General features: G+C 45.9%; 1 protein-coding gene across 2 annotated transcripts in view; it reads left to right on the forward strand.

The window, feature by feature from the left end:
* Positions 1–258: 258 nt before the first annotated feature.
* The window catches only part of LOC117458258 (vang-like protein 1), a 37836-nt gene continuing 22986 nt past the window's right edge, over positions 259–15108 (forward strand). For both annotated transcript variants that reach the window (XM_034098620.2, XM_034098629.2), the window contains exons 1-3: positions 259–406; positions 7696–7914; positions 14916–15051. In XM_034098620.2, the coding sequence (XP_033954511.1) occupies positions 7844–7914; positions 14916–15051 (207 nt within the window). In that variant the 5' untranslated portion in view covers positions 259–406; positions 7696–7843. The remainder of the gene's footprint in view (positions 407–7695; positions 7915–14915; positions 15052–15108) is intronic.

Consider the following 15108-nt stretch of genomic DNA (forward strand, 5'->3'; position numbering starts at 1 on the left):
AAAGATGATCCATTATAAGGCAGTATCATTACATTTATTGTAGCCATATGCAGTCAGAACATATGATAAATAAATAAATCAAACTACTCATCATTTGGACTTGTATTGGTGCGCACAGAATCTCTCGTGCCCCTCTATACCAAACACTACTGTAATTAACCAGACCCGTTTGTAATATTGGCAGTGGCTTCACGTGTTATAGACGCCTCCTAGCGGCATGTGTCCGCACTGCAGCCCATATGCTGAAGCACTGCCCCCTGTGAAATTCCTGACTGCCAGGGTGATTCCTCCGGTCACTGAGGGCTGCTTCCTACTGCAGCCAGCCTAGCGTGCGCACTGGGGCAAACTATTTAATAACCTCTGGATAAATGATCAACCACTGGAATGATATCTCCAGCGATAAAGGGTGAGTTATGATCCAATAACGCAGTGTCAGTCATATGTATTCTGCAGATCATAGTGCGGACTCAGTAGTGTGTGAAGCTCTGTCTTACGTGTTATAATGTCCTGATTATTAAAGCCTATTAACTGTAGGTTACCGAGCCTTCTTATTTTTATTTCTACAGAACAAAGGCTGTTGCTCAGTGTTAGTCTGAAAGCGTGTTTTTAAAGAAAGGCTAGGGAACACGCCCTAGCTGTCTTTGCTACCTGTATGAAAGGGAATGCTTTCAACTTCATGTGAATGCCCTCAAACGGCGGTCACAAACTGACTGGGGAACTTAACCGTATTTGTTAATGTTTCGAGTTTGTTAGTCGGTGTGTCGGTTTATGGCTCCTCTTTCAACCAGAAAGTCAGACAACCACTGCGAGACAGTAAAAAAGTCAACTATGTTGCATACGGGTTGACTGGATCCGCAATACCCCCGTGGTGCACCGCAGCTCAGCTGTAAACTGTAACCTGCGGCGGCGGAGTTGACGCGGAGGGATACATGGTAGCACTGCCATTTATCCAGAAAACACGGAACACCCGTTTAAAACCGCTATAACGTGGTTTGGTGTTTCAAGTAGCCTGCCTCACATATAGGTTATTTAGGTTAGGGGGTGCATGGGGGGGGGGGCTTCAGAGGCCACGGTGATACCAGGGAGTTTCCTGCCGCTAGGTTCGCCTGCCTGACGGGTCACAGGTAGGGGGCTGGGCAGGGAAACCTGCTCTGGAGCTCCTACAGACAGAGAAATTAGAGATGAAGACAGACGTGTATTCGCTCCTCTATGTCCAGGCTTATGAAACTCTTCCTTTTTGTTTGACTGTTAAGATTGGATATCTGCTCTGTTTTATTGACCCACTTCTGATGTAAATTGACAGAAATGTAACTTAAATAAAATGACTACATAGACGTGTGTTGTGTTGGGCTCATGATATTTGTTCTTGACTATTATTATGCAATTAACATGTGCTTTATCAACAAAATGTCAAGATAGAAGAAATAAGCCCTTCCAAAGCCAAATATACATTTTAAAAGAATACGTTTTGTCTTTCAAACTGTCCAAAACCAAAATATATTGTATTTACCATTTTATAATACAGAGGTAAGAACAAAACATCACATTGAGATGAAATATTTGGCATCAGTGTCAAAATAGTTAAATTTAGTAACTATAGATTTTCAACTTATGCCAGAAAACAAGGAAGGTTTTATCATTATCTCAATAAACATATTTGTAACAGATGACAAAGGTATTTATAACTAAATATCACATTGCAGTAGGAATGCACACTGTATCTGACATCCTTGTAGCTGTCTTAGCTAAAGCTGCATGGGAGCAGTGTGACATTGTGAGAGCCAGACCGACATTAAATGAACAACTGTTCTTCCTCTCTTTAAATTATGCAACAGCCTCATTATCACGAAGACATGTATGTTCTGGATTAGCCTAATGTTGGAGAGTTTATGGATTCTCATTCACTTTTCCCAACAGAATTTTTTTTGCATAACAGCTGCAGAGAATATCGATGGCGATGATGACACCTGTCAAGAGCTCTCAGATGTGAGGGTGTGTTTGAGCGTGGCGTGCTACACGAGTGTGTTGCTGGCTTACAGAGCTCACAGCATGTGTGTTAATATCAGTTATAAGCATTTAATGTTGCAGGGTGAATAATGTTCTGCATGATGAACTTTAGTTGGACACAGTTATTCCAGTCACATCTCTTCTGCCTGCAGTGCATAGTGCAGCATTAGCTGGTAAGGCAAGATGTCAGTCAACTACAACAGCCTTTGTGTTGCCATGGTGATTCTAATAAACATTATCTCCATTTCATGGAAAGGTCAACAGTCGGACGTCTTAGCCTCTGGCTTGTGCTCAGTGCTGTATTAGAGGGGAAAAGTTGAGAAATGTTAATCCCTTGATAGGAAATATCAGTTAATTGTTTCTTGCCGTCGTCTTTTAACTCATTGCTATTCCACTCCAGCTATGAAGAGCATGTTCTTGTGACTTGCTCGATAGATTATTAGGTAATTGTGGCGGCAAAAAAGTCATAATTCACAAGGCAAAGTATATCAAATGTATCCACACGTTACAGGAAATTAAGACTCTGTAGAAACCCTAGTTATAACATCCAATTTGTAAAAGTAATGCGATACCTAGTGAAAGAAGGCCTACCTAAATACAGCTCTAGTTTTCATCATGATGCATTATTTTTATGCAATTCATTCTATGGTGCCTTTCTTGTCCTATTTTTGTCACGTGACTAACAAACCAATTTCTACACACATGTTTACATCCAGTACGAGTTAAACTTCTTAAAGGGGCCCTATGGCCGGTTCTGTTGTGACGGATCAACCACATTTCTCTTTATTCTGTCTGAGTAGGTCCCATGGTCTTAAACACCCCAGGTTGATAACAACCCATGAGTCCGTTTACTCACTGACTCAGGATCAGATCATTGTGGTTGCCTAGTAACACCAGCAGAAAAATGCAACAGGTAAAGGCCAAGTGTGAACGAAGCATAAAGGTGTTTGTTAATCACCTGACCTGATATTGAGCGCAGACAGCAGTGTGTAACCAACACGGCACAGAGTCGACATGCTAATGATGCTATTTATAAGCAGATATAATAACCACGACCTCTTGGAATGATAATGATAAATAATAGCTCGTGGTTCTGCTGCAGTTTCTCCGACCCGAGAGGTTAAATACTATGCCTCTCAGGAATGTTGATTGAATTCCTCAGAATTAATGAGTCTCATTTGCTCAGTCATGGACAGCGACTTGTGACCGGTCGGACTGGACTTCCAAGGTGTCTGGCTGTAATTTCCCCGCGTGGCCTCCTCTCGACCTGAAGTGATATCATTAGCTTATTTTCTTCAATTATGGCGAGAGGAGAGGTGTCATCACGGTGATGATAGAGGCAGAGGGCGTCATGGTTACGCAGGGTGGGATGAGGCGATGGGGAGAAGTGTCAGTATGGCTAGTTTCTAATTATGTATCATTTCTACGATGAACAGATCTTTTTTAGAAGATTACTTCAAAAGTCAGGTCAAATCGCAGAATATTTATTTATTGTTTTCGCTGTGGTTTAGTTGAAATGATTATTCTACTGAAGACTGTTGTTTCCATAGCGGATCAGTGAAGAACGCAGTGTAGGAAATCAAAGGTGTGCCATAAAAGGCTGAGGGATTTGAGGATGAATCAGTGCTGAGTGTGAATGAGCTGCAGGGGGCTTTTCTCTTTTACTCTGCGGAAAGAACGCATGAACAGCTCGCCTGAAAGGAGGGCACGAATGAAAACATAGGGGATCATCTGATCTGGTTCATTAGATGCTTAATTTACCACTTGAAGTTCTACCCTATAATCAGTGGTCTGCAGAGGTTCACTGACTTCACAGACTCCCTTTCAAGGTGTGTCCCTGTGCTATAGGGTCAGTCAATCCAGGAGCTCGTGACTCTTCCTTCCCTAACTGCTTCAGAAAGGTCAGTTTGAAGCTCCAGACATTTTCCAAATCAGCCCTATTGTCCAAAAACGCATTGAGATGAATGCTGATTGTGCGCGTACACCACATACTGCCTTAGGTTGTCAAAGCAGTTGATGATGGACTGATGTATCATAGGTGCAGCGGATCAGAGCGGATGGGTTTACGGCGGCTGACAGCAGATGTCTTGTGTCTCCGGAGTAACTCTGCTCCAGCTCCTCTCTCCGACATCAAAGTACATTCTTGGGCTGTTTACGCACCGCTGTTTGTTCACAGGTCATGCCTCTGGATGTCTACCCTTGAGTTCCTCGAGTCTACGCACAGGTTGTTACACCTGCTAGCTTGTGGGTTTTCAAAAGGCATGTGTAGTTGTTGTCACGTCCTGACGTTTGGCACACAGTACTACTAAACATGATTCATATTTTCACACCGAATAAAACGGGGAGACTCTTCCCTTCATGCTCGCTGTAGCCCTTCCTCCTCTTCGCTCCTCGTTGCCAGTGTTTGCCAGGACAAACAGACAAGCCGGCGGCTCAGCTGGGGGGGGGGAGGGGCTTAGATTACTGTGAAGAACCTGCCAGCCCCCCCCCTCCTCCCTACCACAGTTTTGGGATTCCTGTTTGAGCGCCGGACCGGCCCTTAAACTTGAAGTGGTTCCGCTTACCAATTTTCTCTGGCGCGGCAAAGAGAGAAACCACATGTGAGAACGCCCTCGGATCGTGTTTCGCTTCAACATAGACCTCAGAGCCTTCCTCTAGTGCTAGTGAGGAGTGTAGTGCTCAGCGGGAAGTCTCTGAACAAGTGGGAGACTCCAGATTTAGCGAGGGAATAATCGATGAGTTGAGCTGCCCTCTGACTGAACCTGGACCAGGCCCTCGTGTAACCCTAGTAATCCCTCATTTAGCCCGTGCTTCTAAGAGGATTAAAACAGGTGATGGAAATGCCTCTGTGATTGCGCCCAGCTTGCGTAGCAGTCATTATTCATCTGCTACATTCCTGCAGTGTCTGGCCACTTCTATCTTGGTCCCTTTGAAGCAAACAGCTGGTTCTCCAACCACCTGTAGCTGTATCAGGGGCCGGACCCAGAACCATTATCAAAAGACCCCAGACATGCAAATCCCTAGTTAGTGCTGTGCTTTGCATGTGTACGTGTGGACAGGTCATTTGAGCTTTGAGAGCCCTGAGTCAGACTTTCATATGAACATGAGTCAGATAAAAAGAAAGTAATTAGTCATTTTTACATCTGGGAGGAAAACGGGAGATGCCATTGGCGAAAGAAGTACACTAACACTCATACACTTGGATGAGTCATCCATTGGTTGACGTAATCGGCGGTAGAGTAAAACCACGTTCTTAGGAAAGCCCTGCTTCACTCTGCGTGTTGTGCGAGATGAGCAGCAGCAGCACATCAAAATAAGCCGTTGCACAACCTTCAAAGCGCTTCAGTCACGCAGACTTGCACATACACACAGATGTGCCGGCACCACAGGACTGGCTCATACTACATGTCTTGTGAGTGTATTTCTGGACCCGGTGAAGTGTGTTTCCCCCGGATAAAGATAGCAGCTTGTGCGGACCAAACCTGAAGGGACGCTTCTTCCTGAATGCAGATAAGCAGGGATGTCTCGTGAGCGCTTCTCACCACCTGCGGGGCGACTGGAGTCATAAATCGGCAGTAAAGCTGTCTGAAGGACAGTTTCAGGGCAGGTTTGGATTGGGAGCCGCTTTAGACCATGTCCGGACAAAGTGGTGGTGTGAAAGCGGAGATCGGAAAGTATTTAAAGCACTGGATGATAGATGCAGAACAATAGGGATGTGTTCACTCGAATACTGTAGAATGATACCCTTAAACATGCTGCCACTTAAAAGGAGAGCCCTCTGGTTCATATCAGCTGTCCTCCTCTTCATGGGATTTATGGAACTGTAATGCCAAGTGTAGGCGCGCTGGATCCGAGTCCATATGTGCAGGGAAGTGTGTGTGTGTGTGTGTGTGTGTGTGTGTGTGTGTGTGTGTGTGTGTGTGTGTGTGTGTGTGTGTGTGTGTGTGTGTGTGTGTGTGTGTGTGTGTGTGTGTGTGTGTGTGTGTGTGTGTGTGTGTGTGTGTGTGTGTGTGTGTGTGTGTGTGGTATTATAGGAGTGTTTACGGCCTGCCTCAAGCTATACGCATGACTCACTTCTCTCCCTTTGTGCAGTTAATCACATGTGCACTTTGAATCGGACTCTTTTGAGCCACATGTATCTCATTCCAACAGCTTTGACTTTGTCCCATAATTCATCTCTGCACACTTAGTCTGACCCGAGCCAATCAAGTGCGCTCTGCTCCAGCCACCATGTCCTCTTAACGCAGTCTGGAAGCCCCCCACCTGCTCCAGGGACCCTACATGGTATTAGTCCGTGGCTTTTTACTGCTATTAGAAACAATTTGACGCTTAAGTGGGTCCTGCGTCTGCACCATTACCCTCTGGGGGAAGCATGCAGCTTGATTGGACTTAATGTAGTCCAATCAGCAATTCCCCTGTAACAGCCACTAATAACAATGCAGTGATTAGTGGATAAAAGCATCAATCAATTTAGATGTACAGTTGACGGCTCACCCTCCAATTGTAAATACCCATGATGCAAATTGATTTCTTTCTTGGAATAATACCTCTAATCCAGGGGTGTCAAACTCAATTTCATCGCGGGCCACATTAACATTATGGTTGCACGGTTGTAACTATAAATATACATATATAATATATATAATGTATTATATTACATTATTGCCTCTGAATTTGATTATTATCGGATAGGATAATAACTTAGTAATTAACTACGTCTGAAAGCAGAAGTCCAGGGCAAATAATTGTGAGTCTCTTCAGTGCGCATGTCACAAAACGAGATGCATTGTGGGACATGTAGTTTATGGGCAACCTGCTTCTGTAAAGTGGCATGTAACCGTATAATAAACGTATTATATTCTTTGCAAGCTCTTGCGGGGCCACATGAAATGAAGTCGCGGGCCAGATTTGGCCCCCGGGCCTTGAGTTTGACACCCCTGCTCTAATCCATATGTATTTATTCTTACAATGGCCCCAATATGCTGCTGCAGATATAAAATAGAGAAAGAAGAAGTAACTGTTGGCGACACTGTAACCAGCCAGCCGTAAATGATTAAAACAGTACTTAATGATTTGAAATAGGACAAAATGCCCAGGACTACACACATGCATGTAGCCATTAGCTTACATTGAGGTGGAAACTGAATTGCCCTTGGTCCATGCTGTGACGGGCTCCGGAGCGCAGCAATGCATTATACTGATGCAATCAACAGTTTATGAAAAGTAACCACATGTAGTTGGAACGAGGACACCTTTATCTGTGCGCCCCTGCTCCCAATCTGGCAACACCTCCATCTTGCTCCTGTAAGACAAAAAGGCTTTTATCTCCCCCACTCTCTCGCTGTGCTCCTCTCCTCTGAGCGCGTCAGTGCCAGGCTTAAACAGTTCTCCGTGTGTCAGAGACTTTAAACGGCCTCTGAACAACAGTTGTCAGCCGCGTGGGAATAAGAGCAGATTGCTCCTTCACGGTAGCGGTGTTTCTTTTATGCTGAACGCTCAGCTGTACCCCCCTGAGAGCTGCATATAACGGTGTTGTTACTGCGAGTGCGATGCCAGGACATCGCACTTTAAACCTTGAGACTTGATTGATGTCAGACACTGTCACGGTCTTGCCTGCCCTTCCAGTGGGCATGTTTCCTTGACGTTTCACATTTTAAATTCAGATTTCCTCTCCGTCTCGCCCTCCAGGTTGATGTTTCCACACCGGGCGCCCCCAGGGTCGCTTTCCAGCCTGACTGCGGACCGCTCTCCCCCCCTGTCAGCCTCCTGATCAGACCGCCTGTAGCTCGACCGCACGGCGCACAAGGCTCCTCTGCCTGGACAGCACTGCGTCGCCATGGACACAGAGTCCACCTACTCCGGCTATTCCTACTACTCCGGACGCTCCCGGGGGTCCCACAGGCATGGGTAAGACTAAATGCTACTTCGTCAACTACTCCCTAAAAGGGTCCCTGCCACAGTGTCACTAAACGCTTACCACCTGCAATAGCAAACATGTAATGCCACAATGTTGGACCAAAACCATTACTATATAACCCATACTATAATATGGCCATACGTTTCATGTTTTCTATTTATTTGTTTTGTTGTCTATCTCTCAATGCTTCACCATTGAATTGTGCAGTGTTGTTTCTGCACAGATTTAAACATATAAACTGTCAATCTACGAGCTCATCAAATCATGTTAATACATGCCACCCCACATTAAAAGAATCCGACCCTGTTGTTGGCGTTCAAAGCCTTCCTCCTATGCCATGAGAAACAGAGATGCTAAATTCCTCATCTTCATTTACTCTTCTCGTTCTCCTTTAAGCAGGAAGTCCTATACATGTGATACAAATAGTATTGTTCCATTACTAAAGCAGCCTCCAGTTTGGATAAACTGGATCAGAAAACATCACAGACTAAAGAAACACCAGTTTATCTCCCCCCCCCCCCCCCTCCGGGCAGCATGCTTGGAGCCCACAGCTTGTGTAGGGGCATTAGTCTGTCAGCAGTGAAATGGCTGTGGCTGACAGGCCTCAGGAAGGCAGCGGGGGACAGGTGCTGAAGAGGGCCCACTGACTGATGACAGGGGGCTCCAGTTCCACAGCGGCCCCTCCCTCCTCATTGAAGCCCCCCTCTCGCTCCTTCACCATATATCTCTTGGTTTTCCCACTCTTTAAGCCACCAAGTTAAAGGACTTTCGGTCTCAAGCCATCGTCCATGTGTTTGTCCTACACGCTTTAACCCTCATCTTTCCCTTATCATCGTGACATGAATTCAGCAGCTGCCCTCTTTCTCGTTCGCTCTTGACCCCCTTGTGTGTGCGTCCCCCCCCCCCCCCCCCCCCACCCCCCTTCTGAAACGGATTCCTGGCTACTCTCTGAGGATGGGTCGGCGCAGGCGTATCACTTGTTCCCCACTCGAAGCACATTCCCCCGCGCAGGAATGTGCCCATGTAGCCGAAAGTTACGATGAGAAAAAGTCATGTCGCCTCGTGGCAGTGGCTGCGGTGCGGGCTCCTATCACTTCTTTCCCCGAAGCCTTTCAAGTGATTGACAGTGAATTGGGTAGGAACATATGGGGGTCTCCGCTAAACGCCGCCCCCCCCCCCCTCCCTTGCTCCTTCACTCCTAACAAGACTGTGCCAAAACCACCGGCTGGCCTCTAATTTGATGTTGGAAAGAAATTGTTGCTTTGGAAACCATCTTGCCGTCGCCCTGTGAAGGTCGTCTTTCGACGCTGTGTGGTGCCCCGCGTGAGACAGGTCTGCACCGCTGTCGTCTAATTACAGGGAAGCCCGGAACAGATGCAGGCACATGGCAGCGCATTGTCATACCACATATCACACAGTCACATAAGTGTTTACTTCAAAGTCATGAAACATCATCATTTGTCAGAATAGAATTGGACAGGCTGAGGTGTTCACTGACAGACAGGGTTTTGGAGTTGTTTCCAGCTGGCTTTTGCCCCCCCCCCCCCCCCCCCCGTCAAACAACCCTAGACTAGTGTCCAGGAGACTTCCACTAAAGAATCCTCCTGGCTCTTCAGTGATGGCAGAGCCGCAGCTCTGTTTCCTGCCAAAAGCTGCAACGATACACGCCGATGACACGGGTTTCTTTATTTGCATGTGGGATTTCCTTCTGTTCCCTAAAGACCATGTTCAGTTCCAAGTGAGCGAGAGACTCAAACACAAGAGAGCAGTCTTTTTAATAATTAAGGATATTACACTGATTCCCATCCCAAGTGTTGTGATGGCCAGTTTTGGATGTTTCATAGAATGGATTAATACAATAGTTGGTAGTCTTTTTGTGTTAATCCAAAGAATGTGGTTTTAATCTCAGAATTGGGTTCCTACAAGGAGCATAGTAGTTTGGTATTGGGTCAGTCTGATTCAATCCTGAAACTTTCCTAAAGCTTGGCTCCTCCACTCTGCCAATTCGGAGTATTTAAATGGTTATGAAATTGCAAATCTCTTATGAGCTGCTCATGTGGAACATTGGTTCTTTTGATTGGTGTAACTCCAATGACTGGGCAGCATGCAGAATTCTCATGGGACGGAGTGAGTCATTTAAACTAATTCATTTACACTTCTCGTTCCATTTGAGGGTCACGGACGACCCGCCTGCATTTTATATACATTTCGGAGTCGACCATAATATGTCATTATTGGTTTATTGCCAAGAAATATGTTTTACAAGGAATTTTGTTTGATTTCAGATCACTTTTTTTCAAACAGCTATATTAACTTTGCTGTTACTTTCAAAGTGAACAGCCGAGTGATTATTGAACACTGCATGTATTTGAGGAGAATATGCTCGTTATCTCGAACCCGTCTCTTTATGAAGGTCAGCTCTTCCCTCCACCTTGCACTGACTCTCTTGGGAACACTTCTGGTTTCCGAAAGCCTTTTGTTTGGAACACACCCCTCGTGAGGCACAGGAATGTGTCACCTTACTGCCGTGTTATCTGTAGGAGGCTAACCCTAAAGAGAAAGGCGGGCCACATGACTGCTTATCACACGAGTGCCCCTCCACCTCAGCATGGATCAACTCCAGACGGCACAGGCTGATTATATTTATACAATGCAGCTTATCAGTCGCTTTGAGGTAAACATTTTAACACCAAGAATATTAAACTTCATTGTAGGACCTATTAAGCTAAATATATTGTGGAGTAAATACAAATGGATAATGAAGGTCGATGACAGGAACTTTTTTAGCAACCCCGACACAGAGCTCTTTATTTCTTGAGAGCTAACGGTTTGAAATGGCCCCCGAGTGTGTGCTTGGTCACTTTCTATTTGGCTTCATGACTCAACCCATTTGGCTGAGTCGGAGCTACACGGGTGCCACAAAGCTGGGTGTCACACAGGTGTGTGTGTGTGTGTGTGTGTGTGTGTGTGTGTGTGTGTGTGTGTGTGTGTGTGTGTGTGTGTGTGTGTGTGTGTGTGTGTGTGTGTGTGTGTGTGTGTGTGTGTGTGTGTGTGTGTGTGTGTGTGTGTGTGTGTGTGTGTGTGTGTGTGTGTGTGTGTGTGTGTGTGTGTGTGTGTGTGTGTGTGTGTGTGTGCCCTGCCAGCCACACACGGAGAACAAATGGATCCTCGGACAGTTGGCGTGCCGTGCTAGTTGGCTCTCCATTAGCCGCCCCGCTATCAGCGAGAGGTGGAGAACGAGACCGCACTCGTGCTCAGGTGTTACAGCCAAACTGCTTCCAGAGACTAATTGGCAGGACTGTGTCCCCGCTCTGCCCCCCCCCCCCCCACTCCACTCCCTCTCATCCTCACTGTTCCAAAAAGCCATCTTCGTTTCAGGGGAACCTCGCTGGAAGTCAAATTCCATTAATCAAATCATAGCACAGCACGCGGTCGGAATACCAACGAGCCGGGCTGCATGTTAATGAGGCAGGAAGAGGATGTGGGAAGGCTGGTGGTGTGTGTGTGTGTGTGTGTGGGGGGGGGGGGAGGTGTGGGTGCCAGGAGCGAGGTTTCCACAGTGCGATCACCCCACAAGCATGCTGGAGGGGGAATGAGAAAACGTGCTGGGGGTGTGGGGGGTGCGGGGGGGGCTGGCAGACAGAGGCCGATCTGTTCCAACCCCTCCCTGCTCACCACAGGTCTGCGGCCCTGAGTTTCCTGTCTGTGTGCATATACCATTTCAAAATGCAGTTGTAAACAGTCTTTTTCACATTCGTAGTCTGACCAGCGCTCCAGGAACCAGGTGTTCCTTCGCCGTCTGCTCCTGACTTTCCCCGTGAATCACGAGTGTGTAAAGACACGCCCACACCAGGGTTTCCGCTAGGATGTTTTCTCGCCGGTCAAATGTCCGGGCAGAATTTATTTTACCGGACTAATTTGAAACTTACCGGTCATATTTCAATAATAATAATAATAGTTGTGTAGCAGAGTTTCCGTTAGCAGGTAATTACCGGACTATGAGCAGATATGCTTCAGTTTAAAACTCAGTTCACGGGGCTCATTTTTATATTGCTTCAGTTTATAATCGTAACAGATCGAAAAATTCAGATTCATTTTTCAATAAATGATTCCACAAACAACAAACAACATAATTATTACATTCAAACAAACTACTTGTAGTAGATAACGTACATTATTCAGAAGTTTACATCAACTTTGAATAATAACACGGGAGAAACGGATCCTCTCTTTTCCCCTCTCTCTCCTGACAGCAGGTCAGTTTCTCAAGCAGCTCCTGCAGCCCGCTAAACAGAGGGCGGGGCTTCAGGTGTTCATGCAGAGCTGCGTGTCTCGGTCAGACTCAGCAGCTGATCTGATCTCTCTCTCGCGTCCGGTTACACTTCACTCGCGTTTATGTCCATATGGATCAGATCCAGCTCTCCTGATCGGCCTTTATAGAGAGCACCGATCAAACTATTAAGAGTGAATATCGGCCGATAATGACCGGCGGCCGATCGATCGGAGCCTCCCTAATTATTACCAGACATGTTGACCGTCAGGTTTTGAATTTACCGGTTTTTTATAAATTTTACCAGCTAAAAACCGGTAATTACCGGCTAACGGAAACCCTGGCCCACACGTGGTTTCCAACTGGTTCCCAGCCTAGACATGGAGCGTGTGTGCCTCATTACAGGTTGTCTTGTAAAGTGGATGTGGGATATGTCTAATTACAAACTGCCACTAAAATAAGCATGTATATTTGTTTTTGCATTTCTTATTGCCTGAAGGAGAGTATTCATGTCTGTTTTGTGTCACAAGCGTGTTGGATAACGGATATTTTAAAAGAATACAAATGTGTTACTTATTCAGTATTTCAAACTCCCTAAGCACAATGGAAAGACTAGCAAAGACGGTTTTAATACGTTTATTTTGGTCCATTTTAAATACAGTTTTCTGGCTTTTATCTTTTATTTCCCCCGGAGATGCTTATTATTCTGCTGATAACTTTCACTCGCTGCTCCTCCTTCCCACCATCAGTGACAGCCCTTGACTGATGATCCCTCCCGCTGCACAAACCATTTACACTGATGATGATCACCATAATAACATTTCAAGTAATAATGATGGCTGTAATGTATTTAAAGGCTTACACGGCCCTAATCTCCTGGATTTACTAGACCAGAATATGTCAGTCACTCTGTCAGTGAGAGGAGTTGCTGCGGGCTATTGTAAAATGAGCTTTCTTTCACTGTGTGCACGTTTGAAGCATTGCGGTGGTAGGAAACGGTGTCCACACTCAGAAGGAAGTACAGAGGCGGGAAGCAGACAGGTTAACACCCTTCCATCCATCCAATGTGAGAGTGTACGAGCTGTCAATCATGCTGCGCGACCCCTGCAGGCAGGATATCCTGAGATATGGTTATGAATTGTTATTGTGTGGGAAAGTAGCGTTCAGGGTTGTCATGTACACTTCACTAAAAGGCTATTGTTATCGGGCACCAGATCTTATTCAGCTTTGTCAGACTCAATATCAACACTTGCTGATCTAATCAGTGTTGTTAGATTAACGTTGTAGCCGATTAGTATGTGTAATGGGAAAGGTGTTGCTAGTAGCGATAGACAAACAGAAAATGATTGCCTGCTCATTGTTCTCAGCTTTGATGGATCGGTTGAGTCCCACAGCTCTCATCAGCGTCCATTTTGACCACATAACAACACAACACATAAGTCCTAGCAATTAGCTACACAAAACATTGTCATATCGGATTTCGTCAAATTCTGCTACTTGCAGTTGTAACATGGCCGGAAACACCAATCTAATTCGAACGCTGTGCTGCGGTCGACGTGTAAATAAACAAAAAGTAGAACATTTCACAACAGCCTGTGTTCATCTCTTGAAAGACAGAGCATTATGGAAAGGAGATGTGTTACACTTTTGTTCTTATGTCACTTGCAATTAAATAACTTAATACGAATGAAATATTACGCAGAGAGACTGCAGGAAACTCAATTAGCAAAGACAATCAAGAAATGCCCTTTGTCTTCTTCAGGCGTGCAGCTGTAAACAAGGCCTCCGTGATATCTCTTTCACCTGCTGTCCAATATGTTAGTCCATTATTCTCTTCACAGGATGTATCTATATGAAATCTGACAGCCCTGCCTCCGGAGTCTCTATTCGGTCCGATGTTAACTGTAAAGTACTGTATGTATCACAGTATGTCCGTGATGTCAGCAGCTGGAAGGGGGGGGGGGAGCCAGATGAGGGATTAACTGAGGCTGTGGGAGCTGCAGAGTGGGCACCGTGCCACGTGGTGGTGTTGATGCTGGGCGGAGGATATGAAGACACACACACTCTTTGCAGGATTAGGGCTGTAAGTGCAGTGGGTCAGTGTGGCTAATGGAGCTCATATGTTAGAGACACAGGGCCTTGTAGTGAGAGTGATGGGGGGGGGGGGGGTGTAGTGAGGAAGGATGTAGAGGGAGGGGTTTAGAGGGCCAGAGGTCATCTGGGCTTCAGGGAATTGGATGAAACAAAGAGCAGTTTAATTTCTCCTCTTTCACACAGCAATCTGCTTATCTGACTCAAACAGCCGCTTTCACATCGTGTGTGTGTGTGTGTGTGTGTGTGTGTGTGTGTGTGTGTGTGTGTGTGTGTGTGTGTGTGTGTGTGTGTGTGTGTGTGTGTGTGTGTGTGTGTGTGTGTGTGTGTGTGTGTGTGTGTGTGTGTGTGTGTGTGTGTGTGTGTGTGTGTGTGTGTGTGTGTGTGTCTTTCAGCATGCATCTCTGGACTAAACCACAAAAGACATTACACAACAGTTATTACTCAAACTTGGTTGATTAGTTGAACCTCATCAGATTAATTTACGTCAATTTTAATAATTAATGTATCATTTTAAGTATTTTTAAAATCTCAATCCCAGACGTTTATACTGGATTTCTTTGATTTCAAAGTTAGTAGTTCTGCATGGCAACAGCCCTAACCCCTTTCTGAATTCTTCTTGTTTTCCAGGGAGCGAAGTCGGGACAGAGATCGCCACAAGTCCCGCAACAAAGACAGCCGCTCAGAAAAGTCTGTAACGATAAACTCGCCGCCCGCTGAGCCACTGCTGGGCGACTCGTCTGTCCGGGGGGGGGAGCAGGTCCAGGTAGGGCTGAGCACCACTGCACCGCCACACGCCTTTCCACTCACCATTTAGGAACCA

This window comes from Pseudochaenichthys georgianus, chromosome 2 (assembly GCF_902827115.2).
Source record: "Pseudochaenichthys georgianus chromosome 2, fPseGeo1.2, whole genome shotgun sequence".
Taxonomy (NCBI): Eukaryota; Metazoa; Chordata; class Actinopteri; order Perciformes; family Channichthyidae; genus Pseudochaenichthys; species Pseudochaenichthys georgianus.